At 35.3% G+C, this 25,538-nt stretch overlaps 4 protein-coding genes across 7 annotated transcripts in view; 3 read left to right on the forward strand and 1 right to left on the reverse strand.

Annotated features, from left to right (window-relative positions):
• Positions 1–202: 202 nt before the first annotated feature.
• LOC132133441 (G/T mismatch-specific thymine DNA glycosylase-like) lies at positions 203–8,654 on the forward strand. Of its 2 annotated transcripts, none has more exons than XM_059546263.1 (11): positions 203–323; positions 3,822–3,894; positions 5,130–5,299; positions 5,409–5,665; positions 5,776–5,845; positions 6,464–6,599; positions 6,678–6,760; positions 6,834–6,928; positions 7,016–7,187; positions 7,296–7,436; positions 7,557–8,654. In XM_059546263.1, the coding sequence occupies exons 1-11, from the start codon at positions 218–220 to the stop codon at positions 7,691–7,693; spliced, it is 1,440 nt and encodes a 479-aa protein (XP_059402246.1). In that variant the 5' UTR covers positions 203–217; the 3' UTR covers positions 7,694–8,654. The 2 variants fall into 2 exon arrangements, with proteins under 2 accessions (XP_059402246.1, XP_059402247.1); XM_059546264.1 differs by lacking the exon at positions 203–323 and adding an exon at positions 3,081–3,232.
• An 842-nt stretch (positions 8,655–9,496) lies between these two features.
• On the forward strand, positions 9,497–13,857 carry LOC132133072 (sorting and assembly machinery component 50 homolog A-like). Its single transcript, XM_059545768.1, has 15 exons — positions 9,497–9,651; positions 9,923–10,033; positions 10,149–10,250; positions 10,518–10,605; positions 10,696–10,802; positions 10,901–11,031; positions 11,649–11,736; positions 11,855–11,983; positions 12,064–12,135; positions 12,219–12,305; positions 12,952–13,022; positions 13,108–13,175; positions 13,250–13,396; positions 13,479–13,620; positions 13,739–13,857. Exons 1-15 carry the CDS (start codon positions 9,631–9,633, stop codon positions 13,782–13,784), a joined length of 1,410 nt encoding a protein of 469 aa, XP_059401751.1. The 5' UTR covers positions 9,497–9,630; the 3' UTR covers positions 13,785–13,857.
• Positions 13,858–14,358: 501 nt separating this feature from the next.
• Positions 14,359–25,538, reverse strand: part of LOC132133194 (voltage-dependent calcium channel subunit alpha-2/delta-4-like) — a 28,156-nt gene continuing 16,976 nt past the window's right edge. For 2 of the 3 annotated variants that reach the window (XM_059545953.1, XM_059545954.1), the window contains 13 exons: positions 21,013–21,074; positions 20,430–20,444; positions 20,120–20,164; positions 19,903–19,965; positions 17,348–17,418; positions 17,182–17,257; positions 17,023–17,075; positions 16,856–16,911; positions 16,555–16,575; positions 15,959–16,076; positions 15,756–15,876; positions 15,587–15,664; positions 14,359–15,162 (listed from right to left, as the gene is read on the reverse strand). In XM_059545953.1, coding sequence (XP_059401936.1) covers positions 15,070–15,162; positions 15,587–15,664; positions 15,756–15,876; positions 15,959–16,076; positions 16,555–16,575; positions 16,856–16,911; positions 17,023–17,075; positions 17,182–17,257; positions 17,348–17,418; positions 19,903–19,965; positions 20,120–20,164; positions 20,430–20,444; positions 21,013–21,074 — 872 coding nt within the window. In that variant the 3' untranslated portion in view covers positions 14,359–15,069. The remainder of the gene's footprint in view (positions 15,163–15,586; positions 15,665–15,755; positions 15,877–15,958; positions 16,077–16,554; positions 16,576–16,855; positions 16,912–17,022; positions 17,076–17,181; positions 17,258–17,347; positions 17,419–19,902; positions 19,966–20,119; positions 20,165–20,429; positions 20,445–21,012; positions 21,075–25,538) is intronic. The other variant, XM_059545955.1, reaches the window with a different exon arrangement.
• LOC132133195 (leucine-rich repeat and transmembrane domain-containing protein 2-like) lies at positions 21,821–25,492 on the forward strand. Its single transcript, XM_059545956.1, has 4 exons — positions 21,821–21,959; positions 23,172–23,330; positions 23,410–24,156; positions 25,113–25,492. The coding sequence occupies exons 2-4, from the start codon at positions 23,306–23,308 to the stop codon at positions 25,490–25,492; spliced, it is 1,152 nt and encodes a 383-aa protein (XP_059401939.1). The 5' UTR covers positions 21,821–21,959; positions 23,172–23,305.

Genomic DNA, 25,538 nt, shown 5'->3' on the forward strand with positions numbered 1-25,538 from the left:
ATCATATGCATTTTTAAATGAACTCATTGCTGATTTTACAGATCAGCATCAATCCCGGACTGTTGTCAGCCTACAAGGCAAGGCATTATCCAAATCCTGGGAACCATGTTCTAATCAGCTGGTTTCTTTTTTGTCAAGAATTTTTTTATGTTTCTGTTCATCTTATTGTTTGTTGAATGTCTCATAGGGAAGTGCTTATTTCTTTCTGGGCTGACTGATGAACAGCTCAACCACCTACACGATCAGACACTACCTGAACGCTACGGCATTGGTTTCACCAATATGGTGGAGAGGACTACACCTGGGAGTAAAGACCTATCAAAGTAAGAGCTTAACATTAACATTATCCCTGTTAAAGGTGCAGTGTATTTGTGGCATAACAGGTTCAAGCTGCTTCGTCTAAAAGGGATTTTCTGTGTGAACAAAGATTCATTTGTTATACACCACTGACAACAGACAGTAGACATTTTTGGAAAGTTTGAAACAATGGAAATTTTTCAGACATTTGGCTAATGTGTCCTAATTTGAGGTTTAGTCCCAAAATGATGCTTGATGTGAATGCATTTGAATATTTTGAGTGTTGGTTTGCAGCAAAGAGATCTGTGAAGGTGGCCACCAGCTTTTGGAAAAGCTCCAGAAGTACAGACCGTTAATCGCTGTGTTCAATGGAAAATGTAAATCATTGATTTGCTATCGATTTAAGTCTAAACCCTTATTTATGATGTAAGTTAATCCCGTTTGATATTACAGGTATTTATGAAATATTTTGCAAGGAGATTTTTGGAGTAAAGGCTAAGAACTTAGAGTTCGGATTGCAGCCTTACAAAGTGCCAGAAACGGAGACAGTATGAGTTTCTTTGGTTGATAGTATAATGCTTCTGTTTATAGTTGTATATTGATTAGACATGAGCTTTAATTTGTCCAGTTTGCTATCTGATGCCATCATCAAGCCCACGCTGTGCCCAGTTTCCTTGTGATCAGGACAAAGTGCACTTCTTCCTCAAGTTAAAAGAGCTCATGGATCAAATAAAGAGAGTGGTGAGGACTGAGGAGGTCCAAGAGACAAACTACACATTTGATCTGACTCTGGCCAAATGTTAACAATTGAATTCACAATTGAAGACAGTTTTTGTGTTGTTAAAAAATATATATTGTTAACCAATGTACTTTGTCATTGTTTATTCTAGAGGAGAAGCAGCAAAGAAGAGCAGCATGACCCTGTGTATGAGGAGACCTGTGCCCATGCATCACAAAGAGAACCACAGGGGCAATTTTGGGTCCATACTTCTACAAATATGGGTATAGGAATATTGTGTACAGAAAGAATATGAACAGTTGACAGTTTTATGTGTCAGGTGCTTGTAATAATGTTCAATAAACTCTAGACCAGGTATTGGACAACAGGTGGACAATGCAGCCGTTTGCAGACCAGATTCCAGACATCAGATGTAGCAACAACAACTGACCAGCATGAGAAAAGTAGTTATCACAAAAAGACTGATGTCTGCACTGTTTGTACTGTATAGGACCAACTACATTTTTTTAAATCATTTTGTTTACATTTTTATTTTTGCTTTTTCTGAGTGACTGATTCTGAGTTGTTACCCAAATTATTTAATGTATGTGATTTTTGTGTGTGTGTGTGTGTGTGACAAAGATTTGTTAACTTGACTGAACATGAAACATGAGACTTTTTTTAGATTGAGACATCTGTTTATCTTGTGCCTTTTAAGGAAACTTATACTCTACCATTCAAAGGTTTTGGGGTTAGTAAGACTGATTTTTCTTAAAGAAATTAATCCTTTTATTCAGCAAGTATGTAATCATTTGATTTAAAAGTGACAGTAAAGACATGTTTTAAAGATTTCTATTTCAAATAAATGCTGAACACAAATGTTAAGCAGCACAGTTTTTTGTGTACATTGATAATAGGAAATATTGCTTGAGCAGCAAATCAGCACAATAGAATGATTTCTGAAGGATCATGTGATACTGAATACTGGAGTAATGATGTTGAAAATTCAGATTTTCATCACTGGAATAAATTACATTTTAAAATATATTCAAATAAGAAAGAGTTATTTTAAATTGTAATATTTCACAACATAACTGTTTTTACTGTATTTTGAGTCAAATAAATAAAGGCTTACAACATAAGGGACTTTTTTTATCTTCCTCAAACTTTTAAACAGTAATGTATGTAAACTGTTTTTGTTTTGAGTATTTCAGTGCAACACATTCCTAATGCAAACCACAGCTGGACTCTGGCAGAGGTTTATCACTGTGCATGGATTTATAGTAGTACTGCAGATGGCATGCTCAGCCCAACTTTATGGTGCTTATTGAATACAGATCAAATACACTAAATTTACCTAATTTTGAACGCTGTTTTTAGAATTTTTAGAATTGTGTTTTGTTATTTTGCAATCAGTGTGCATAACTGTTTAGTACCATTTATTTATATCCCTTTTTTTTTTACATCATAACAATCCATTTTCATTTTTGCTGTAAAAGTTATGTACAATGTATCTCATTTTGTAAGCTGTATTTTATTTTTTATATGTATGCACGTATGTATTACTAATGGAACGATTTAAGGGCCACATAAAAGCAATATTAAGAAAAGTCATGTGTGCTAGTTATTGTCACAATTACAAGTAAAACACAAAACTTTCCTGTCTGCAATGAAAGCCGCGATAGTCTTCGTTGTTGAAAAATCAAAAAAAGAAAAACTTTTGTGTTAATTTACAGAAATATCAGGTGCAAATGGCCACAGCAGAACTTTATACTTAAAGAGATTTATTTTGACATTTGCTAAACGGGAAACATGCATTTCTTATTTATTGAAGCGCAGCCAATAGAAAGCAAGCTTTGAAGAGTTTAAATGTCACAGGAGACGAAGGTCTTACTATTAACTTAAGAGGGGTGCAGTTTTTCATCGCCACACTGAAATTAAGATAAAACTAATAGCTTTTAATAATTTTAGTTTTTACATTACATAACGGTAAAGTAAAACTTAAATTATGATTCATTTGTTTTGATTTTTACATTTAACGGAAGAAAAAGCCATACTGTGCCCAACACACCCCTAGTATTGGTGCTTTAGTACGCTCCACTGTCAAATTGATTTTTCGCTGTTGGTCTCATCTTTGTTGCTGCTTTCACCGGTTTTGTTCCTAAAACGAGAAAAATAAACATTTCAGTGGACTATCACTGTAAACCCATCACAACGGTATGTATTCACTCAACAAATATGAGCTTGATTTGATTAATAGCTTTATGGAAATGTCTTGTTGATAGAAGCGCACTGCACAGTTAGCTAGCGACCATCATTCATTGTACTCATGGCACACTAGGCCGGTGTTAGCCGAATATGCTAACAATATGATATATATTGTTTTTTGTTTATGAAAAAAAAAAAAGAATCTTAGCCATTTACCTGCATTTGTCCTGCTGAATTTATATGTAATTACTCGGTTTATTTCAATGAGTGTCGCAGTTTAAACTAATGACTGTGGCTAACGTTAAATAGTAACTTAGTATGAGATGTGTTTGATGATTACGTGGAGTGTGTGTTTAAAATCCAGCACACCGAACCTTTTCCGATCTGGTTTATACACTTAACCCAGACCAGGCTGGATTTTTTTCGATATTCACTAAATTTAGGAATGCATTTATGTGTCATTGAACCTATTCATTAAAAAACTATAAAATAGTATACAAGTAAGCTATGAGTAAACGGGTTGGTTATAAATATTCCCCTGTGAGAATACCACTGAAATTGCTGTTGAAATTAACATAAAAATATTGATTTATTTAAGTAAACCCCGTAGAGATGGATGAAAGGCTCTATGGATCTTTGCCTCATGCCCCCTCGGAATACCTCCAACAATGGTGAGTGTCCCCATATGTCGTCAATTGGCGCCAAGATTAATTACGATCCCATTGATTTTATTATGCTGTTATAACATTAAGCATTAAAGTCTGTTTTTGAATGCTATTAAGCAGTCTGTACCGCCATGCACGAAACAAACAACAATAATATGTTTATTGGCCAGTTTACATGAAGAATAAACTGCCCTGGTCTTGCCACTTGTTTGTTTTGAAAACTAATGTTTTCCTGCAATTATTAATGTTCATTTAGCAGAAAAATAAGATCTGGTTTGCATTAATGACTTCTCAAATTAAATAGTTTCACTCAGTATGACTTAACAGAAGTTGCATGTACTTTATATAAGACGATCTCCTATGTAAAGTAGATTGTTATTATGTAGAAGTGTCAGTTAACTGATGTGAAGATGTAATTTCTAGTTATTAAAATATATTTTTAAGGTGTATTTTGTATTGTATACATTTAAAAAAAAGTTTTATAGTCATAGTTTATAAATAACTATAAATAGTACATCATTAATCCAATTATGCTGTTTTATAAGCTTTGCATTATAAATGGTTGCAAATGTATTTTCTTCTGTTTTAATGTTGGCTAACTGTTAAATTATTGTTATTAAATATTGAGTGTTTCTTGTTGAGTACTAAGACTTAAGTTTCTGTTAACGGACATCTAGGAATGTTTTCTAGTTATTAAACTATTATTTTAATTACAAAATATATAAATACAAAAATATATATTTGTAATATTTTTATAATTTTATAAATCAATAATTATAATTTTATAAATAAGTTATGGTTTATTTACTATAATAAATTATTATTATACCATTATGTTTATGCAAATTTATTTTCATCATTGTTTTTTGCTTCTAAACATTTAAGTTTCTTGTAAAATAACTCTTTAGTGTCTGTTAACTTTATATGTTAAAAATTATTTGAATTATTAAACCATATTTTTAGTTTAGTTGTACATTTTCATTTTTGTAAAAAAATATTAGAATGATAAAATATAGTTGTATAATTCTAAATAATCACAAATGCTTTTTGTATTATCTAACTGTTAAATGTTTTTCTTGTTGAGTGAAGGAATAATTTTGTAAACAATACCACAAATAATTTACTTTATCTGTAAACACCATTGTTTCCTGTTAAATATGTGCTTTTAAGATATGTCTTTTTCTACACAATTTTAAGTTGGACTGACAACTCAGTCAGGCCCTGTTTTATTTCTGAACTAGGGTTCAGTCAGCTCAGCAACATCTGCAGACCCTTCAGGCTCAGTATCCTCACATGGCTAATGGCAATGCTGGTTTTATGATGGAGGGACCCAGAGAAGATAAAGGCATGCAGCAGATGCCAGTACACCCAGAGGATGCGGCCCAACTGGAGCCTGCAATAGCACAGAAAGGTAGTTATCCATGACTGTGTGTTTTCAAACATTAGAATTGAGCTCAGCAGGCTGAATATGTTCTTTCATGTAGCTTTTAGTGAGTCAGAGTTTTTTTCCCCTGTTCAAGCACCTGCTAAAGGAAAGCGAGGAAGGCCAGCGAGCAAAGAACCTAAAGCCAAAGGCGAACCTAAAGCCAAACCGGGACCTAAACCCAAGAAAGCTAAAGAGGATAAGGAGGCCCCACCAGCTGAAGGACAGGAGAAGATTGATGGAACATTTAAGAAAGTCAAAAGGAAAGTCGATCGCTTTAAGGGCATGTCAGAGGAGGAAGTCATGAAAAAAACACTGCCTGACATTCTTACCCCAAATCTGGACTATGTCATTGTAAGTGTTTACCATTTTTGCCAAAAGTTGCCTTTGAAAGATGAAGAATGTTAAAGCAAAGATGGCATTGAACTCACATGACTGAAATAAATCTTATTTTTATGATTCAGATTGGAATTAATCCAGGGTTGATGGCAGCCTTCATTGGACGATGGTTCCCTGGACCAGGAAACCATTTTTGTAAGTAGCATTCAATTCTACCAATTTTAAATTTTAACATCACTGTTATGTTTTAATGTAAAATATATTCTACATTAAAACATTTTATTGTTGTCATTTGTATCGTTTATTTATATTATTGATATTATAAATATATTGTAGGGCTGTCAAATCGATTAATCGTGATTAAGAAATATATGTAATATATAAATATTAATATATATGTATTAGAGGTCGACTGATAGTGATACCAATACCGATTGCTGGGTTGGACCACACTGGCCGATACAGATTAATCAACCAATAGTATTAAATGAAAATCGGTACTGAACCATACTTTGTAAATGAATACAAATATTAATATTAAATATAAATTTTATTGTATAATTATATAATGTAAATACAAAAATATTCTAATACTAACATCTATTATAATGAATAATATATATATATAATAATAATAATCTCTGATTAATAATATTTAAAAAATATTTTAATATAAAATAACAATGTAAATAATTATATTGAATAATATATATTTTTATAAAATCTGTAATATATTAATATTGAAAAAAATTAAATGTTTAAAATCTTAATCTTTCCATTTTTAAACTATAATCGTTCTTGTCGATCTTTCAGGGAAGTGTCTGTTCCTGTCTGGATTCACAGAGAAGTTGCTAAATCACATGGATGATCAGAGTTTGCCTGAGAAATACAGCATCGGCTTCACAAATATGGTAGCTAGAGCCACACCGGGAAGCAAAGATCTCTCTAGGTGCAGTAGATAGTCATTCTGCTTTCATTCATTAGCGGTGATGTTCCTCTAACCTGTTTTCCCTGTCACATTCTGCAGCAAGGAACTTCGAGAAGGTGGGAAAATCTTAGTGGAAAAGATCATGAAATTCAAGCCACTCATAGCAGTTTTTAACGGGAAATGTAAGTATTCGAACACGGATACAAAATGCGAACTGATATTAAGGCGTGCATTTAACATTTACATTTGTTTCAGGTATATATGAAATGTTCTGTAGGGAGATATTTGGGAAGAAGCCCAAAACACTTGAATTTGGCCTACAGCCTCATAAGATTCCTGACTCTGAGACGGTAAGAACCATTTTTTGGTTCACTGCATGAAAAAAGCATAACTCTGTCATATTTGAATCATAAGCTGCATATTACTGTTTTCTGTAGGCGTTGTACCTGATGCCGTCCTCTAGTGCCCGCTGTGCTCAGTTTCCTCGTGCTCAGGACAAAGTGCATTTTTACATCAAGCTGAGAGAGCTCCGAGATCAACTGAAGGGTGTGATCAAACCAGTGGAGATAGAAGAAGTTAAATATACGTTTGATCTCGGCCTGGCCAAAGGTACAAGCAGACCATTTATGACTGCCTTCCTTTTCTTAACAAAAATATAAGTTATTATACAATTATGGACTGTATTTGACCACATTTTATTTTCCTTCTGTCTTACAGAGGATGCTAAGAGAATGGCCATCAAGGAAGAGCAGTATGATCCTGGTTATGAGGTAGCTTTCGGAGGAGCTTATGGAGAACCGGCACCTGAAGGAGGCCAAAGCAATGGATATTGTAACTTCTCCACATCTGAGAAAACAGGTTGGTACCATCTTTCTTCGTAGAACACATCAAAGGTATTTTTAATTTTTTATTTAAAAAAAGTCAAAGGTCTTTGGATCCTATAATAGTTTAATATCATTTTTGTTTTCAAACCTTTAGCTGACACAGCTGAGGAGGCGCCTATGAATCCAAATGCGGTTGGCCAGGTTCAGGACGGTCAGTGGATGATGCAGTCTTTTGCCGATCAGATCCCAGACATCGGCAGCTCCTCTCAAGCCCAAAGCTGGGGTGTATGAGGAAGGACAAAGGCTTCAGACGAAGCCTGTCGGTTCCTGTTCTCTTCCAGAGATGCTGTGCCTCTTATCTTCTCAGAATTGAATCCAGGAGTCTTCAGGGGCATTGGTTGCTGTGACAGTCTGTTATGTTATAATTTCAGGAACGATTTGAGGAATCGCTGTATCACACAAGGTGGGCCAACTTGCACAAGAAGAATCCAATGGCTGCTGTGCTTTTAAAGAAACTGTACCTCTGAACTTCAATTTGAGGGCATTTGGGATCTCAAATGCCTCTTTATTAAAGAAAAGAACAGTTTTTACATTGAATTTCAATTAGACCTTTTAGGAATTAGCATTTCTATGGAATTGGAGAATATACTTATCTTTTACTTTAATGGTTTAGAGTCATTGACGTTATTTTCAGTAGTTTAGTGTATGAGGTTCGGAGCACTGGTTTATTGCATTGTGTGATATCAGGGACTGATACTTGATTTTTTTTTCATAAGGAGTGTTCACTATTTTTTCATTTGATTTCATATTTTTAGATGGGATGTATTATGTTTAATTGTGTAGTAATATTTTAAGTGTAACTACCCAAATTTTTCAACTCGTATTTGCAAAATGTGTAAGGATAACTTTTAAGTATTGTTTTGTTACTATCATAATGTGACAAATGCCTCCTTTTTACATGGACGCTACAATGATGGTTTTAGGAACTTGTATGATGCCACTGCAAGACAGTTACAATTCCTGGTACATTTGAAATGTTTCTTATGAGAAAGCATCAGTATCACTGTTCACAACTATCTCTCTGTCTTCAGTACTGTAAAATACAATACAGTATGACTGGTAATACAAATGAACTAATCCTGAACATGATATAATTTATGGTTTTACCCAAATGCTCTCACCTGGTGCTATTTTTACTCATTCTGTAAAACATCATTTTTTTTTTTTGTTCATTAAAATATTATTATGATAATTTTTGCTTGTACATTCATTTCTATATTAGTATTCAATATATTTTTTTATTTTTTTATTCAGAATAATTACAGAGTGTATATAAGAAGAGGAACACAAGGAGTTGGTGCTGGTCAGTGAGTTGGGATTGAAGTTTAAGGGAGTTGGTAAAGAGTTTGATGTTTCTGTGTACATATGCAACTGAAGACAGAAATTCTTATTTCGGTCCATCACACTTAATATATGTAACATCTTTCAAACCTAACTGAATAAGCTTTCTTCCATATTTGTCCAAACATTCTCGTTGTCATCTGCCACATCCACAGCAGATACGTCCACATCTCAAGTGCACTCAATGAGCCTAAAAACAGTGAGGGGTCTTTGCATGAAAACATAAGACTTTATGTCAGTTTTACTCCTTTTTGATGTATATACATTAAAAGCATGATGCACGCCATCTCCACTGGCAAAATGCACCACATTAGACATAAAACCGGCTTCACTGAGAGAGGACATCTTATTTCTTCATTCTACCTCATGCTAGCCTTACAAAACACTAGAGAGAGTGAAAAATAGATCATTTTTTCCTCATATAATCTTCTAGAATATAATAATTTTTTCCTCATATAATCTTGTCAGATGCAAGTTATATGTCATCATACTTTTTTTTATGGACTCTGGAAGGATATTTTAAGAATTCCCAGTCGCTGTTGACTTGTTTTCACTTACATATTTCTTAGGTATTGGAATATTCTCCCATTCATAAATCAGGGTCGACAGCAGCGAAGTGGGCTTCAGGAATTCTGGTAAGCAAAACAATATTATAGAGTTCTGTCCTCCTCCGCCAATCATCATTGCCGAGGGGCGTGGTTACCAAGTGTCATGGCGGCCACCGGGACATTTTAGTGTGCCAGAGATAGACCGCGGGTTGCGCTGTATTAAACTGAACTGTGTTTATCATCATATTGCGGATATTTGAATGTAAAAATCTTTTAAACATGGGGACCGTGCATGCCAGGGTAAGCGAGTTTTTTCCAGAGTTGTCGGAAAAGCTAAAGTAATGACCTCTGAACAGAGTCTTTGAATGACAGGCCGAGTTCAGAGTGACGTTTAGTACTACATTAATCCAGATTAACTGTAGTAAATTAAAATAATAAATCAACTCTGTATCTGTTGTAGTTTTACATATTGTCAATGATGATGATTTATACTAGATATCAGTTTTTTGAGTATGCTTAATCAAATAACATAATAGATCACTCACTCTCTTATAAATATCTGTTGCTCCAGAGTCTGGACCCCCTTCCTATGCAAGGGCCTGAGCTGGGGGTTCAAGCAGATGACATGGACCTGGGAGAACCAGAGCATCAAGAGAAACAGGAAGTTCTGGAAAATAAAGATGTGAGATGGATTTCATGTGATTGATCGACGCACTGCTTGTACATGCAGAAATCAGTTTTTTTATTTATCAGGCGTATTGTTGTTGTTGTTTTTCATATGTATTTTAATTGTTTAGGTTGTAGTACAGCATGTCCACATCGGTGGACTCGGAAGAACAAAGGAAGACATTTTAACATACGAGATTGCAGATGTTTTCCGTGCCAAAAACTTGATTGATGTGAGTATCACTTTATATAGATGCTGCTAAAGGAAAAATTACGCTATTAAGTTATATTACATACTTTCATTTTAAATGAAATTAAATAAAAAATTAAATTTATGCATTTAGCAGACGCTTTTATCCAAAGCAACTTACAGTGCATTAAGGCTATCAATTTTTACTTATCATGTGTTCCCGGGGAATCGAGCCCCCAACCTTGCGCTTGATAGCGCAGTGCTCTACCAGTTGAGCTACAGGAACACTTCCTTAATAATTATGTTACAGGTGATGAAGAAGTCCCATGAGGCCAGACAGAGACTTTTGCGTCTGGGTATATTCAGACATGTGGAAGTTGTCATTGACACCGCTGAAGGTATTACTGCTGAATTATGCAAACAACCAATTGTAAATAACCAATAATCTAAGTGATGCAATCGAAAATTCTGAATTCCTCTCAAAACAGGTGCTGACGCGCTGCCAAATGGACTAGATGTGACATTCGAGGTGAAGGAGCTGAGAAGAATGACAGGAAGTTACAACACCATGGTTGGGAACAACGAGGGAAGCATGGTGAGCTACTGACTCTACGACTGCATCGTCACGGTTGGCTGTGTGTCTACAAGAAACCAAAATTATTTACAAAATTGTTGTTCTGGTTCTTATTTCAGGTGCTGGGTCTGAAATTGCCCAATGTTTTTGGCCGTGCAGAAAAGCTGACCTTCCAGTTCTCTTATGGGACTAAGGAAACCTCATATGGCTTGTCATTCTTCAAGCCCCAGCCTGGACACTTTGAGCGCAAGTATGTTTCTTGGTCTGGTAATGAAGTTTTCTATTTAAAAATGACAATTTGATTTGTTTGAAACGTCATGTTGCCCAAGTTAGTCATTTAAGTTAAGAACATTTCTCATTATTTATGCATTTAGTAGACGCTTTTATCCAAAGCAACTTACAGTGCATTCAGGCTAACATTTTTTTACCTAACACGTGTTCCCTGGGAATAAGTAAACAATTAGTAAGCAATCTTTACATAATATTCATAAAGGATAAAAAACACAATTTACTTTACTTTAGACATTTTAAATGTATCTCGTCTGTGCAAACAAGAAGTATTATAATTTTTTGTCCTGTTAAATTCTAGAATAAACTAGCAAATTATTATTCATGGCTATGACAACTAAAGCTTTTTTGGAAACCTTCGATGTGTCCTACACAAACTCCCTGTTTCAGCAGGAAATTCCTCAACTTAGGAAATAAAACTGTGATTTTATAAAGCCTTTTGAAATAATGACTGAATTTTTGAATATACAGTGTAGCTCTGATTACTAGATTTATAGTAGTTATGTTTCAGTGGTTGTTTTGTGAATTTTGTGAACTGGTTTTCTTAGGTTTGCTGTTGACACTTACTCATTCTTTCAGCTTCTCCGTTAACTTGTATAAAGTCACAGGGCAGTTCCCATGGAGCTCACTCAGAGAAACGGATCGAGGGGTCTCCACAGAGTTCAGTGTAAGAGAACTCTGTTTACCATTTCATTTTAATTTAATTTCAAAAGCTTTAGTATGTGTGTAAGACATTATCTAATTTAAATGAGATGTATCGAATTAGTTTTGTCCATAATCAACAGTTCCCCGTCTGGAGGACGAATCACACTTTGAAGTGGGAGGGTGTGTGGAGAGAGCTGGGTTGTTTGGCCCGGACGTCCTCCTTCGCTGTCAGGGAGGAGAGTGGCCATTCCCTGAAGTCCTCACTTTCTGTATGTTTCTTCTCTGAAACCTCTTATTACACTCATTGTTATCTTTAAGGTTTTAAATATATATAATGTTTTCCTCACAGCACACAATGGTCATCGACACACGCAATTCTACCATTTTTCCAAGAAAAGGTGCCTCACTGAAGATCAACCAGGTTTGTTTGAATCAGTTGCTGTGCTTACAAGAAAAGACTTATCCAATGCTGTCATTATTAACTTGGTTTTTGTGGTCTGTTAGGAACTGGCAGGTTACACTGGAGGAGATGTCAGTTTCCTGAAGGAAGACTTTGAAATTCAGCTCAACAAGACTCTGTTCTGGGACTCGGTGAGATGCTGTGGAAGAAACTAGTGCTTATGTTTGTTCATTGCAGTGTTTTGTTTGGATCATTAATATACTATTATAGTATTTATTACAATTTTTGTAGTTGTAGTACTCCAACTTGAATTAAGCTCAAATTAGAAATGGCAACTAACTGAAGATAATTTTATATATATATATATATAAATCTATATATGTATATATGTGTGTATTTATAAATGTGTATATATGTGTGTGTGTATGTGTATGTGTGTATATATATATATATTTTTATTTATTTATTTTTAGTTAACATTTTTTACAGTTAACGTAAATGTTTTTTAATAGTCATAGTTTAGTTAATGATAACAATTTTTTTGTTATTGTTTTAAACGCTTTCAGGGGGCTCGCTTTAATTTTAGTCATTTTAATCCTTCAACTTAAACAAAATGAAAATTAGAAATGTTACCCTGGCAACTAATTGCTCATAACAAAAGTCAATATATAATTAATACAAAATGTTAAAAAGAAATTTTTATAATGATAAAAAAAAAGAAATACACAAATGAGTTCAAATAAAAATTTGTTCACACTTTCTGCACTGAAAATAAGTTTACTGTAACAAAAATGTTCTTTAATAAGGTTCCACTTGCTTATTTTCCTGGTTTTGTAGGTGCTCTCAACCTCTCTTTGGGGCGGTTTGTTGCTGCCCCTTGGAGACAAACCCTCCTCTATCGCTGACAGGTTAGTGAATTCCCTCTGTCATTGGTAAGAATAACCCACAAACACTCAAAGTAATGTTACTTTTTGTATTTGAACGTGTGTTTAGATTCTATTTGGGTGGTCCGACCAGTGTGAGGGGCTTCAGCATGTACAGTATCGGCCCTCAGAGTGAAGGTAACTGACTCTGACAGTGAAGCTCAGTATCTCAATATTCACAACTAAGGTTTGTTTTCTCACTTTGATGACAGGCGATTACCTCGGTGGGGAGGCGTATTGGGCCGGAGGGCTTCATCTGTACACCCCTCTCCCATTCAGGCCAGGTAGAGGCAGCTTCGGAGAACTTTTCAGGACACATTTCTTCCTCAATGCAGGAAACCTGTGTAACCTCAACTATGGTGAGATAAAGAAGGCTGCAATTGTCATATTTTTCTCCTTCTTTTACTTATAATTGTTGCTGTAATTTAAATCGTCCTCTAGGGGAAGGACCCAGGGCACACCTGAGCAAGCTGGCCGAATGTATCCGCTGGTCTTATGGAGCGGGTATTGTGTTGCGTCTAGGGAACATCGCTCGGCTGGAGCTCAACTACTGCATTCCTATGGGCGTCCAGAGCGGAGACAGGTAGACAATCATAGATACTCACATAATCAATCACAATCACACACGTCCATACATTTTTAGTGTACTAGCATTATCCTACTATTATGAAGTTGTAATATACTGATGTGTTTTCTCTCAGGATATGTGATGGAGTTCAGTTTGGGGCTGGAATCCGGTTCCTGTGATACCACAATTCCTATTTTGGAACAAAGAAGCATTTCTGTCACTTTGTACTTGTGCTAAAGGATTTGCATACGATTCCATTTCCAGTCGCAAAGTAATTCAGTGAATGTTGGCTAATTTTTCAGTGTTGGGAAAGAGTTCCCAACAGCTGGGAAAGAGTTCTAAAACCAAAAAGATTGGTTAGGAATCAGTTGCCCATTTTAAAGTTATTGGTACTTCAGAGGAGAATATTTCGGACATCAGTGCTCTTATTGTCATATTTATTTGTCAGAACTAATGTTTCTGGCCTTAACTGTGGCTTCTTTATGTGTTATATATATATATATATATATATATATATATATATATATGTATATATATATATATGTATATATATATATGTATATATATATATATGTATATATATATATATGTATATATATATATATGTATATATATATATATGTATATGTTTCAAATAATAATTAAAAAATATAACACCGTTTTAGAGTTCTAATTTTACTAGTTCTATTATCCTATAATAATAGTACAAGTTGGTTTTTGTGTATATAAACATAAATTTCAACAAAAAAAAAATAGTTCACACTTTCTGCACTTTTAATCATACAAACACCAAATAAATTCATCATCATTCACTATTTCCTGTACTCCTGTAAAACATTTATCAAACACTGTCAAGTCGTATTTAAAGACTATTGGTCTTGGATCAGTAAGCATACAGGTACTAAAAACACACATATAAGTTAAAAAATTATTAAACCGTATCCATCTTACACAACATATGAAATGTTTTTCATTACAGAGTTTATGAAAATGTGGCTCAATGAAAAACATTAAGTAGTAACCATCATGAAAAGAAAGAGCAGTTTAGCTGCCACTGCTCTTAATTTGCTTTAAAACATTCATCATAATCCTAAACATATAAAAAATTAAGAGAATAGCAAATCTGATGTATAACATCAAGTCACACACGAGACAATCTAAGATTATATCTCTCACTGTAGCTCCCACTGAGAAGAATATCACCTGTGCAGTGTCATATTAAGTCTGGTAGAGGCAGAATTACAATGATGCAAATTTAAAGGGACAGTTCACCAAAAAAATGAATTCTGTCATCATGCACTCACCCTTACGTCTTTCCAAATCGGTATAGGGCTTTCACATTTGGGCAAACTGTCCCTTTAAACCATGTAGTATAAAGCTGTTTTTGGTTGAATTCCTGATGCTAAAGATTCACAGTTGGGCCCACTGTCAGACAGCGGTCATGGCAAAAGGACATATTATTAATCAGCGGAGAGCCAATGAAGTGGCCAAACATATGAAGTAGAGTGTGAGAGATACTGCTATCCCACATGCTCCACCACAATCCTTCGCATTTTCCTGTAAGAACAAATATACAACAAAACAGTCATTTGTACATAGTATTTAGTCATTTAATTTAATTAGAAAATATATACGTGCATTATATATATATTTCTGGTCAAAATTTTATATACACTTTGCAGTATCTGCAAAATGTTAAAACAAGTAATTTTATTTTTATTAAGTTCAAGACCTGAATAAGATATTTCACATATAATACGTAACATAATATTTGAATTTATAAAAATTCCCCGTTCAAAAGTTTACATATGCTTGATTCTTAATACTGTGTTGTTACCTGGATAATTTTCTAACTTATCTAACTATTACTTTCTCTTGTGGACTATATGTAAACATCTTTTATGTGAAAAATCCTATTAAGGTCAGAACGAAATATATATGTTCTGAGTTGTTTATGCACTGTATGATTGTGGTGGCTTACATGAGGATGGTATGCGTGACATGACTCTGGTCGTCTGCGAATCTTCTGAGATTTCATCCTGTTGCACTTAACCGTGGCGTTATGTTCAAAGGAGTTAAGAAAACCTCAGTTTCCAACAAAGTTGAACTAAAACCACATTTCAAAGACAAGAAACTCATCATCATGGAAGGATATATTTGACCTCTCTGGGCGCGAGTGTAATGGGAGCGTACTGTCGGGAGCAGTCACAGTCGGCCTGGACCACCAGCATGACCAGGTTACTGTTAGGAACCTGCTGTAGGACAAACATCCTGAAACATGAAAGAGAGAAATTGACAAATTGTTACTGGAACAAACCCACCAATCTGAGTACAATCTGACTGATGGACTTACTTCTGACAACGGCCACATTTAATGATGCTGTTGGTCTCTCTGATGGACATGTCATACATGAAGCCAGGATACTCGGTGTTACAAGGCTGCATTAATTCCACTTTCTTCTGTCTGTGAGCTGGAGAAAACCAGATTTTCATTGTAACCAATAGATAATGACTTCAAAAACACCACATGTTTTAAATATAATACTGGGGAATATAGATATATATATATACAAAATATATTTGTCTGCCTTAATTATGTTTTACAAATTTAGAGGCCTTTCACATTAAAATGTCTAGGTCAGTAAAGCAGTTACAGTGTTCTAACACAACTGTTTAATAATCTCTGATGACTAATTAGCACTATGTATTGGATGTAACTATTTGAAATTTTTACTTTCCCATTGTCGCAAAATAAATCAGAATCTCCTAAACTTTCAGACTAGACTAATACTGTTTCTAGAAAACCTATTTCCATGCTAAAGGCACTACAGATGACTAAGACATTTCATTAGCCACAAATGACCATCTCAGGCTCTAGTTGGATCCTGGCTAAAGGAAGGCACAAACTAGATGAAGGACATGTGCTCAAGTACACATGTGGATACTTACTTGCATGAAACCCAGCTTTAGCTGAACAATGTCAATGAGAAACAATCACAGCAAATAATGAACAACAACGGAAATGAAGAAAGAAAACGAAGCGAGGCAGACACTACATATGATGACACATTAAATGATACACAAATATTATGGAGATGAATATGCTTGGTTGTTTGAGGATTTCTTAAGTTTGAAAGTGTCTGTGAACTAAAAGCACATCATGCTGCAAGGCCTCTTTTTATTATATTGTGATCTCTGTAGTTTTGTTGAGTCCAGTCTCAACGGTTTTACTGTTCCATTCATAACTTACCATCCACTACATAGTCATTATGCCAAAGTCCGCAGATGTTGAACTCCAACAGAAACCTGTAAGTTTCAAAATGAGGATACATTTTTTTACTGGCAAATCAAATTACATTTCAAATGAATAAAATATTTTATGTTCCCCCTGGTTTCACAACCTCAAACAGCACTTACATCACAAAATGTGAGAAGAACCATTTGATTATTGCCAGCAGACCGTAGAAAGGCTGTGAGATGAGCAGAAGTAGATTTTCAACAGTGTCAGCACGATATAGATTGCATTATGCATTAAAAAGATAGGTTTCTCTCTAATAGATGCCACGGTGTACGTACGCTGAGCAGTGGTCGCGCTCCACTAGCGTGATGATGGGCGTTCTTACACATGGCCTGGTAGTCATACAGCGTCACCCTGCAGAACAATATACAGTAGCATTACTTCATGTTCAAATTTTCCAAGTATCAACAAACTTAAAAAACTGTATCTAAGGAGTCCAGTTACCTTTTAAACAGGCCAGATTTTAGTAACTGGGCCATGACAGATCCATCTATTTCCCCGAAGAATTTACCAACCTGCGTGAAACAACACAGAGTCACGGAGAATAAAGCATACAGTGAAGGATTACTTAGATTTAGCTATACAGTATGACACACTGTGAAATAATTTCTGAATCCCATGATGAATAAACACACACAGACACCTGCGCACTCATAGACAGACAGATGTGCAAACAGATGCCTGAATCTGCCCTGTCTGCCCCACGGCAATCTGGGATTAGACTCCATAAGCATTAATCTCCTGGCTACTGCTCACATAGCCACAGTACATGTGTTGCGGTTATGGTATGAGACCATTGTCATCATAAAGAGATGGATATGCAAACAAATACACATAATTTACATTTTCATACATGATGAAGATAATACAATTGAAAATACAAAACAATTGAAATAAAACATAGTTACCTAAAATATCATAATTTGTATTAACAATGCACTTAACATTGTTTTTGAAGAAGAAAAATATATCAGTATCTGTTCATCCAAAATGTCCCTGAGTTTGTTTCTCCATGGGAACAGGTTTGGAGAAATTTAGGGCCCTGTCCCAAATCGCGCACTTCATGTGGACTTTCGGTCTCGTGGACTTGAAATGCGCGTGCTCGCCGAGTCTACGAGTCCGTAGGCCGTCCCATTCAGCATTTTAACGCTCCGAAGTGTGCTCAGCAGCGCCCCCTTTGTACCCTTGAAGCGGTCTTCCGCGAAGCCCGCATAGAAGCAGGCTCCACGCACTTCAACTACCCAGGAATCCTTGCGAAAGACCAATCAGACAACAGATGGGAGGATATTTCGCTCACGGACTGTAAACATGGCTGAGAAGAGAATATTTAAGTGTAAAAGTATCAATGTTTTTTATGACATAGGCGTACATTTTACCAGTTGTTACTTACAGTTATACAAACATTATCGACCAGTTGATATCTCAAACATAATAATAGCGCGTTAAATAATACGATCGCATTATGATTCATTACATAAATAGAATTTCGTTTTATTATAGAACTGTAAAAGCAGGCTGTGTATTTCACATGGACATATTATTTGGGAAATTAAAATTAATCCTGTTCTCTATGCTAAAGACTGTAATTTGTTTAATGATATTTGTGATATTTTTCTAATAAAGGGACTGATGAGATGACCTTTAAGTTTATTCAGCTCCGTATGGAGAGGGATAAGTCAACCAGACCTTCTTCCTGTTTCCGGCGTGACGATCGAGTCTGTCCCAAAATACCTCTCAATGCACCCTCGCGGACTCGCGCTAAGGGCCCTATAGGTCTGCACTACATGACGTCACCGAAGTGTGGACTCTGAGGAAGTCCACAAGTCCGGAGTGTGCCATTTGGGACAGGGCCTTAGAATTATATCACTTGCTCACCAGTGGATCCTCTGCAGTGAATGGGTGCCGTCAAAATTAGAGTCCAAACAGTTGATCAAAACATAACAATAATCCACAAGTAATACACAAAACTCCAGTCCATCAACTGACATCTTGTGAGGCAAAAAGTAGCATATTCGTGATAACCAAATACATCATTAAAACATTTTAACTCCAAATTATTGCTTCTGGCTGAAATACAAAATAAAGTCCATAATCCATAATAACGCTTCCCCTAGTGAAAAAGTCCATCCCCTGTTGTCTCTCACATTAAAATCCACCAACATATTTGTTTAGAAATGTTTCCACTTTTAAACAAATCAATGCATATTCTTCTCCTGATTCAGACAAGATGACTTTTTCACTGGAGAAACCAATATTATGGACAGAGGACTCATATTTCAGTTAATGGTTTAAAGTTAAAAACTTGATGAATTTAAGAACTGGATACATTTGGATTATTTGTGGATTATTGGGATGTTTTTATCAGATGTTTGGATTCTCATTCTGATGGCACCCATTCACTGCAGAGGATCCACTGGTCTGTTCACATTAGCAACATTTTTATAGTCCACTGTGTATTGTCAATAGTGTAACAGTACAAAGCTCACACTTAATTCACTTTTAAATCCAGCAGCTTTCTGTTGGTCAATGGAGCAAATATTGTCAATTTAAAGGATACTTTTTTCACACAAAATTCAACAACTATGACAAAAAAAGCAAAAAATAAATAAATAATGCTTGTATGCAAGCATCACATTCTCCTGTTTTCTGTATCCACTCTACTATCCTATAAATAAAAGCCCAAATGCTAAAATTAAAAAAGATGTGGTGACCTTTCCAAGCTAAACCAATTTTACCATTCTCATTCTCTCAATCACTGTCTTATTTGAGACTCCATCTATTTGCTCCAAGGACAAACTTGTGGTACATTATCAAGTCCTCACAGGAGAGTATCCGCTTATCTCGTCACCTGCCCTTCACATCAAACCTTCCGGGCAAGGAAACGTGCAGTTAAACCGTCACCTAACACAGGTCACCATCTTTCATTTTATGCTTCTCTTCTGTGACAAAATGCTGTTGGGGCCAATGTCAATGTGTGTTTAAGTGTATGAGGTACTCACATCTTCTTTTTCCTTTGAGACCATTATGAAGCCATTATTGTCAACAAGATAACAGTTCACATCCTGTGAAAAACAGCTGGATTAGAATTGATCTCCCTTGTTGAACTGGATCAAAATGTATTATAGTGAATCGGTTTGTGTAAATGAACTGATTCAGAACAATGATTCACAGATTACATAATGATAACACAAAGAAAAGTCAATTAGATTCACTCACGATGCTCTCACAGCTGAGAGGACATATACCATCCACATCACTGCACTGCAAAGAGGAAGAAGACAACCACAAAGGCTTCAGTAAATAGACAAGAACATTTGATCAAATGCATTATATTGAGTAATCATTACAGTGGTGAAATTACTAAATAAAATGTATAGAGATTACATTACATCACTTTCTCTGTTTCTAAAATTTGGTGCATGTTTAAATTTGTGGGGGTTGTGTGTACATAAAAAATAAAGTAATGGGACACCAAAGTGTATTATATTAGTCGAATGTGCCTTAGAAATAAAATTGCATTACTTACATCCGTGTTGTTTGGCTAACAGAAGGAAATACAGGAAGAAGATGAAGAAAATTAGGAAAAAGGAAAAAAAAAAAAAATTTTAGTTTGTTTGTGTTGCACCAGATTACAAAAACAACAAGAAAAGAGCCTTTGTGAAACAGGGTTGGTGATTACACACCATTAATCGAAGACCTTCAGGACCACAACACTTAATATTACTAGATTTGTTGTCATTTGCAGTTTGCCTCTACACTACACACACTCATACGGCTCAGCGTGCTGTGTTAATATGAAGGAATTTTCTGTAAATATTCTTCACAGGTGTTTGCTTATTCTGAACACATAGCATTGTGAATTGGTTTTGGGTTGAAGATAATGTCTGTAATTAAAAGAAAATGTGAAAATTTTCTTGCAGGACATTATCTTGTTTTTTTTTCTTACAGTGACAGATTCACACCTGTATTCATTTATAATATTAATATTCTAACCTGTTTAATTTAGTATTTGTGAATTAATTAAACATATTAAAATATTTAACATATGTACAAGAAATAATACTAATAATACTAATATCTAATATGAATATTTTTGAGGTCAAACTCACTTGTTTGGCAATAGACATGAACACTCTCTCCAGCAGGACCAGGGATGCCTGCATTCCAATAGCTGCACATGGAAGAAAAATAGAAAGAAATCAAATCAGAAAACTTTTACGATCATTTTATATTCTTATTTCTAGTCAATTAAATATTTTTGTGCTGAGGATTACAAATATGTATATATTCCAGTCAATTCAATATTTTAGAGCATATCATAACAAGACAAATTAACATTTTGATAACAACTTATTAAACAATATTTTATGATTTTATTAATCTATTATGTTCAAGTTGTTTGTGATTACTGGATCATTTTTAAATATAATTTTATAGAGCCTGCATTCGTATTTCTAGTCAATTAAATATTTTAGATCTGATCATAACAAGACAAATAAATATTTTGTTAACAATTTACATAAATAATGTATTAATAATAATAATTATTATTATTATTATTATTATTATAAAGTTACAAGATTTTCAAGCTCTGGAAATCTTCATTTAAAAATTCCCTGATATTTCCAGGTTTTCCATGAGCAAAAGAATCCTTTATTGATGTTTTGCTTGAAAACATCTGTTGATGTTGTATATCACACGATTAATCCTCATATGTTCAAAATCATAAGCTACAACAAAGAGTCATAAAAAAAGCTGAAGAAGCTACCATTTTCTAAGCTGTATCAGCTGATGTTTCATCTCCTCTTTCCCTTCCTCAGTCCATCTCTCTCTCTCTCTCTCTCTCTCTCTCTCTCTGGGCGAGCAGGCAGGCACAGACTGTTCTAATGTTAGTCCCACTTACTGATGTGAGCCGCGCTCATACACACTCTGGACTTTTCAAGCTGTGAACAGCTGCCAGCTCCTCTCGTTTCTTTCATTTTCTGTTGTTTCGCTCACTGTCTTGAGAGCTTGATTGGAGTAATCATGAGGAACCATAGATGAGGACTACTGGAAGGTATGTTTCAGCTGTGATTTGCTTTTAGTGCAATCATATCTCACCAATTAGGTTAAATAAGCAATGGTCGTTGTTTGTGCTCATTCAATATTTAGGACTTCATTAGACAGAATAATTGCAGTACAGTTTTTAGTACAAGATAAGTTCATACCATTTAATTATTTTGATAAATTTTCTTTAGGCTTTTTTTCATTCCTATTCAAGATATATAGACTTAACCCATTTAACCAGATATAAAAATATGTTGTTGTTTTTTTGCTTTGTTTTTACAGATTTAATACAATTTTATGTATTAGGAGAAGTGCACATTCCAGCATGCAACATTTGATCCTCTTTTCACTGATAAAGTGGATGTTGTTCTCAGCTCTGATTTATTATCTAATGGTGTGGACGGTTTAATCCTTGATATTTTAATGCAACAAATGTGACAGGAAGTTTTTTTTATATATACATTTTATATAAACATGTATGGAGCCCCGCACATGACATGCAAGAAAAAATAAATAAATTGTGCGCACGATTTACTAATTCGTTCCCTCAATTTACTAAAACGTGCACACGATTACTACAGCGTTCCCTCGACTTACTATTGCGTTCACTCGATTTAGCAAATCGAGGGAACGAATTAGTAAATCGTGCGCACAATTTATAAATCGAGGGAACGCAATAGTAATCGTGTGCACGTTTTAGTACATTGAGGGAACGAATTAGTAAATCGTGCACATGATTTAGCCTTATATTTTTTCCTGCATGTCATGTGTGGGGCTCCGTACACATGTACATGCATAGCAAATTATCTTTTTAACCTAATAATTTAAATAAAATAAAATGTTCAAAAACAAATATGAGTATAGTGTGGAGCATCTGAAAATATACTCTGTAAGTAACCTTACAATGCCTTTAGTTTTTTTACATGGCTTTTTTCTCTCACAACAAACAGCTGGCCTCTGGGCAGCTTTTATACAAAGTACTCTCTTTCACTCTTTCTTTGCCTTCTGAAGACTCAGATCCATTTCAGGTCTGCGTTGTTTTTTTTGAACTCATGATGTAATATGTTCAGCCTTCACAGGGCATTCATTTAATTTAATAATTAATTTTAATTATAGTCAACTTAATAGTAATGTCAAGCATAAATCTTCACCAGCAGAACATGGATCTTAGGGGTCGTCATTCTTCTAATAGTGTTTGCTTTGTTTGTTACCATTATCTCAGCAATTCCCAGTGAAATTAACCAATTTCCTGCTGGATTCATCATGATGGAGAAGGAAGCCATTCATTTGGCCTAGACCAGTGGATACCCCTCTAAAGGTTTGCTCAGGAACTGTTACAACAGGGTTTGGTGGACAATGCAGACCAGTTTGAACATTATAAGTAAGATCCTCAACTTATTACGCCATCCTCAACCTTCTTAACTCTCACAGTTTCCTAACGCTCTCCATTTTTCTTGTAGTTTCCTCAGGTCTCTTGATGACTCTTCTGAGACCTTGTGGAGCATCTACAAGTTGTCCATCAGGCTGTTCATGTAATGTCAACCACACAGACTGCAGTGACCTTAACCAACTAGCTTCCTTGGACTCCATCCTTGACCAGCTTCCTTTCGACACAAGCTACCTTAACCTCTCAAATAACAACTCCACCACTGTAGAACCTGGAAGTTTTTCCAATTTTAGTGGCCTGCTACATCTAGACCTCTCCAGAAACCTTCTCTCCAGCATCAACCCTGGGTTTTTTTCTAATCTCAGCAGACTGCTTCACCTAGACCTCTCCAGAAACCTTCTCTCCAGCGTTTTCCCTTCGAGCTTCTCCCACTTGAATAACCTGGAGGTCCTGGATCTCTCTGAAAACCTCCTTGTGAGGCTCCCCGTTAACTTGTTCTCTGACCTCGGCAGCCTAACAGAACTGGCTCTGAGAGACAACAGGCTTAAGGAACTGAATCCAGATCAGTTCAAAGGCCTGACTGAGCTTAGGCGTCTAGATCTTTCCTTGAACAGCCTCAGCTCCGTGCCTACACACCTATTGGATGGGCTCCAGAATCTAGTGTGGCTCTCGCTTATGGGCAACAGGCTGAGAACTCTGCAGCAGACTTCACTCGAGCCAGCAACTGCTCTACGGCACCTTCTGCTCGAGGGAAACCCATGGAATTGCAGTTGCAATGTAATTCCACTCAAGCATTGGCTGGAATGGATTATATATACAGGTGAGTTATTTATCACTGCTGGGAGTTAGTGATGTACAATATATCAACATCTCATAGATTATATGTCGATATAGAGAGATTTCAGAGATTTAAAGTCACAAAGTAATGGAAGTATTGACAGATCTTATCCTTGTTTTGAGATGTAAATCTGAGTGAAATTAATTATGAAAAAAATGTATGGTGGGATGTGGTTCAATGCATCGGTTAATGATTGAAAGGAGGAGGACGTGAATGCGAGTTGCAGTTGATTGTGATAAAGGGACTTTAATGTAACGGACTAAATGACTGAAGAAATGTGTCATACACCGAATCTTGCAAGCTCATTTAATCTATTTTTACATTTAGATTACCTTCGCCCATCATTTACCGCTCAAAAAAACACCAATAATTCAGTAACGCTGTCAACTGCAATCTTCAGCAAATCTCAAAATGAGTACCCATTTCCATAGTGTAAATTATAATGCTGTACTCCAACCATAAATGTTCATTGACTAAGATAAAATATATCATAAATTAATTTTTTTACATTTTTATATTAAAAAAAAAAAAAAAAAAAAAAAAAAAAAATATATATATATATATATATATATATATATATATATACATGTATATATACAAGTGTGTTTTTATATATAAATGAATCATAAAATAATAAATTATGAATGAATATTCTAAAAATTAATATTCATTCGTTTATTTATTTTTTTGACCAAAAATTATACAAATTATTTACTGACCATTTTTCTGTAAATGGCGAGAACATGAAATTATAGGCTTATTGGTAGGCCTATTTGTCAGAAATTTCATATATTTAATAAAATCTATTAATCTATAAATGTAAACAAACTCTACATACATATTTAACATATACCAATACATTTAACTTTTTAATTTTTAATTTATATTTTAATATTTTAAATTAATTATCAATTTCTTTGTCTTTTATCATTCCATAGGTGGCAGTGTAGATTCTGCCAACTGCTCCTTTCCTGCTAATTTGCATGGTAAGGATCTTCGCAGTATCCCTATGGAGATGTTCAGACACTGTTACCCCCTCTATCTTGAGACCAGGAGCCCAACTGCTGCTGAAGGCCATCAGGTACCAGCCGGGTCGGCAGGAGACTGCATGCGCCAGCGCTACCGGTCTGTGAGCGTGCGTCGAGCGACTGCCACAGTGGTGGTAGCTGGGGTGGTGTGTGGCGTGGTGTGTGTGATGATGGTGGTAACAGCCACCTACGGCTGCATCTACGCAATTCTGATGGCTCACGGACAGCAGCAGCTGACAGAGGAAAACAGCCAGCAGCAACAGCTGAGCAGGATGAAAAGGAGGATCTGATGCCAACAATCAGAAAGGGAGCACAAGCCACAGACTGTGTAGGGTG

This window comes from Carassius carassius, chromosome 50 (assembly GCF_963082965.1).
Source record: "Carassius carassius chromosome 50, fCarCar2.1, whole genome shotgun sequence".
Classification (NCBI taxonomy): domain Eukaryota; kingdom Metazoa; phylum Chordata; class Actinopteri; order Cypriniformes; family Cyprinidae; genus Carassius; species Carassius carassius.

Excerpts from the sequence above, each read along its gene's own strand:
- LOC132133441 (XM_059546263.1), top strand. The coding sequence starts at position 218 with ATGAACAGCTCAACCACCTACACGATCAGACACTACCTGAACGCTACG. Across the intron at positions 3,895-5,129 it reads TCGGAATACCTCCAACAATG|GGTTCAGTCAGCTCAGCAAC; the intron begins GTGAGTGTCCCC and ends TTTCTGAACTAG. Across the intron at positions 5,300-5,408 it reads GCCTGCAATAGCACAGAAAG|CACCTGCTAAAGGAAAGCGA; the intron begins GTAGTTATCCAT and ends CCCCTGTTCAAG.
- LOC132133072 (XM_059545768.1), top strand. The coding sequence starts at position 9,631 with ATGGGGACCGTGCATGCCAGG. Across the intron at positions 10,606-10,695 it reads TGTCATTGACACCGCTGAAG|GTGCTGACGCGCTGCCAAAT; the intron begins GTATTACTGCTG and ends CTCTCAAAACAG. Across the intron at positions 13,176-13,249 it reads TATCGGCCCTCAGAGTGAAG|GCGATTACCTCGGTGGGGAG; the intron begins GTAACTGACTCT and ends CTTTGATGACAG.
- LOC132133195 (XM_059545956.1), top strand. The coding sequence starts at position 23,306 with ATGCAGACCAGTTTGAACATTATAA. Across the intron at positions 23,331-23,409 it reads GACCAGTTTGAACATTATAA|TTTCCTCAGGTCTCTTGATG; the intron begins GTAAGATCCTCA and ends TTTTTCTTGTAG. Across the intron at positions 24,157-25,112 it reads GGAATGGATTATATATACAG|GTGGCAGTGTAGATTCTGCC; the intron begins GTGAGTTATTTA and ends ATCATTCCATAG.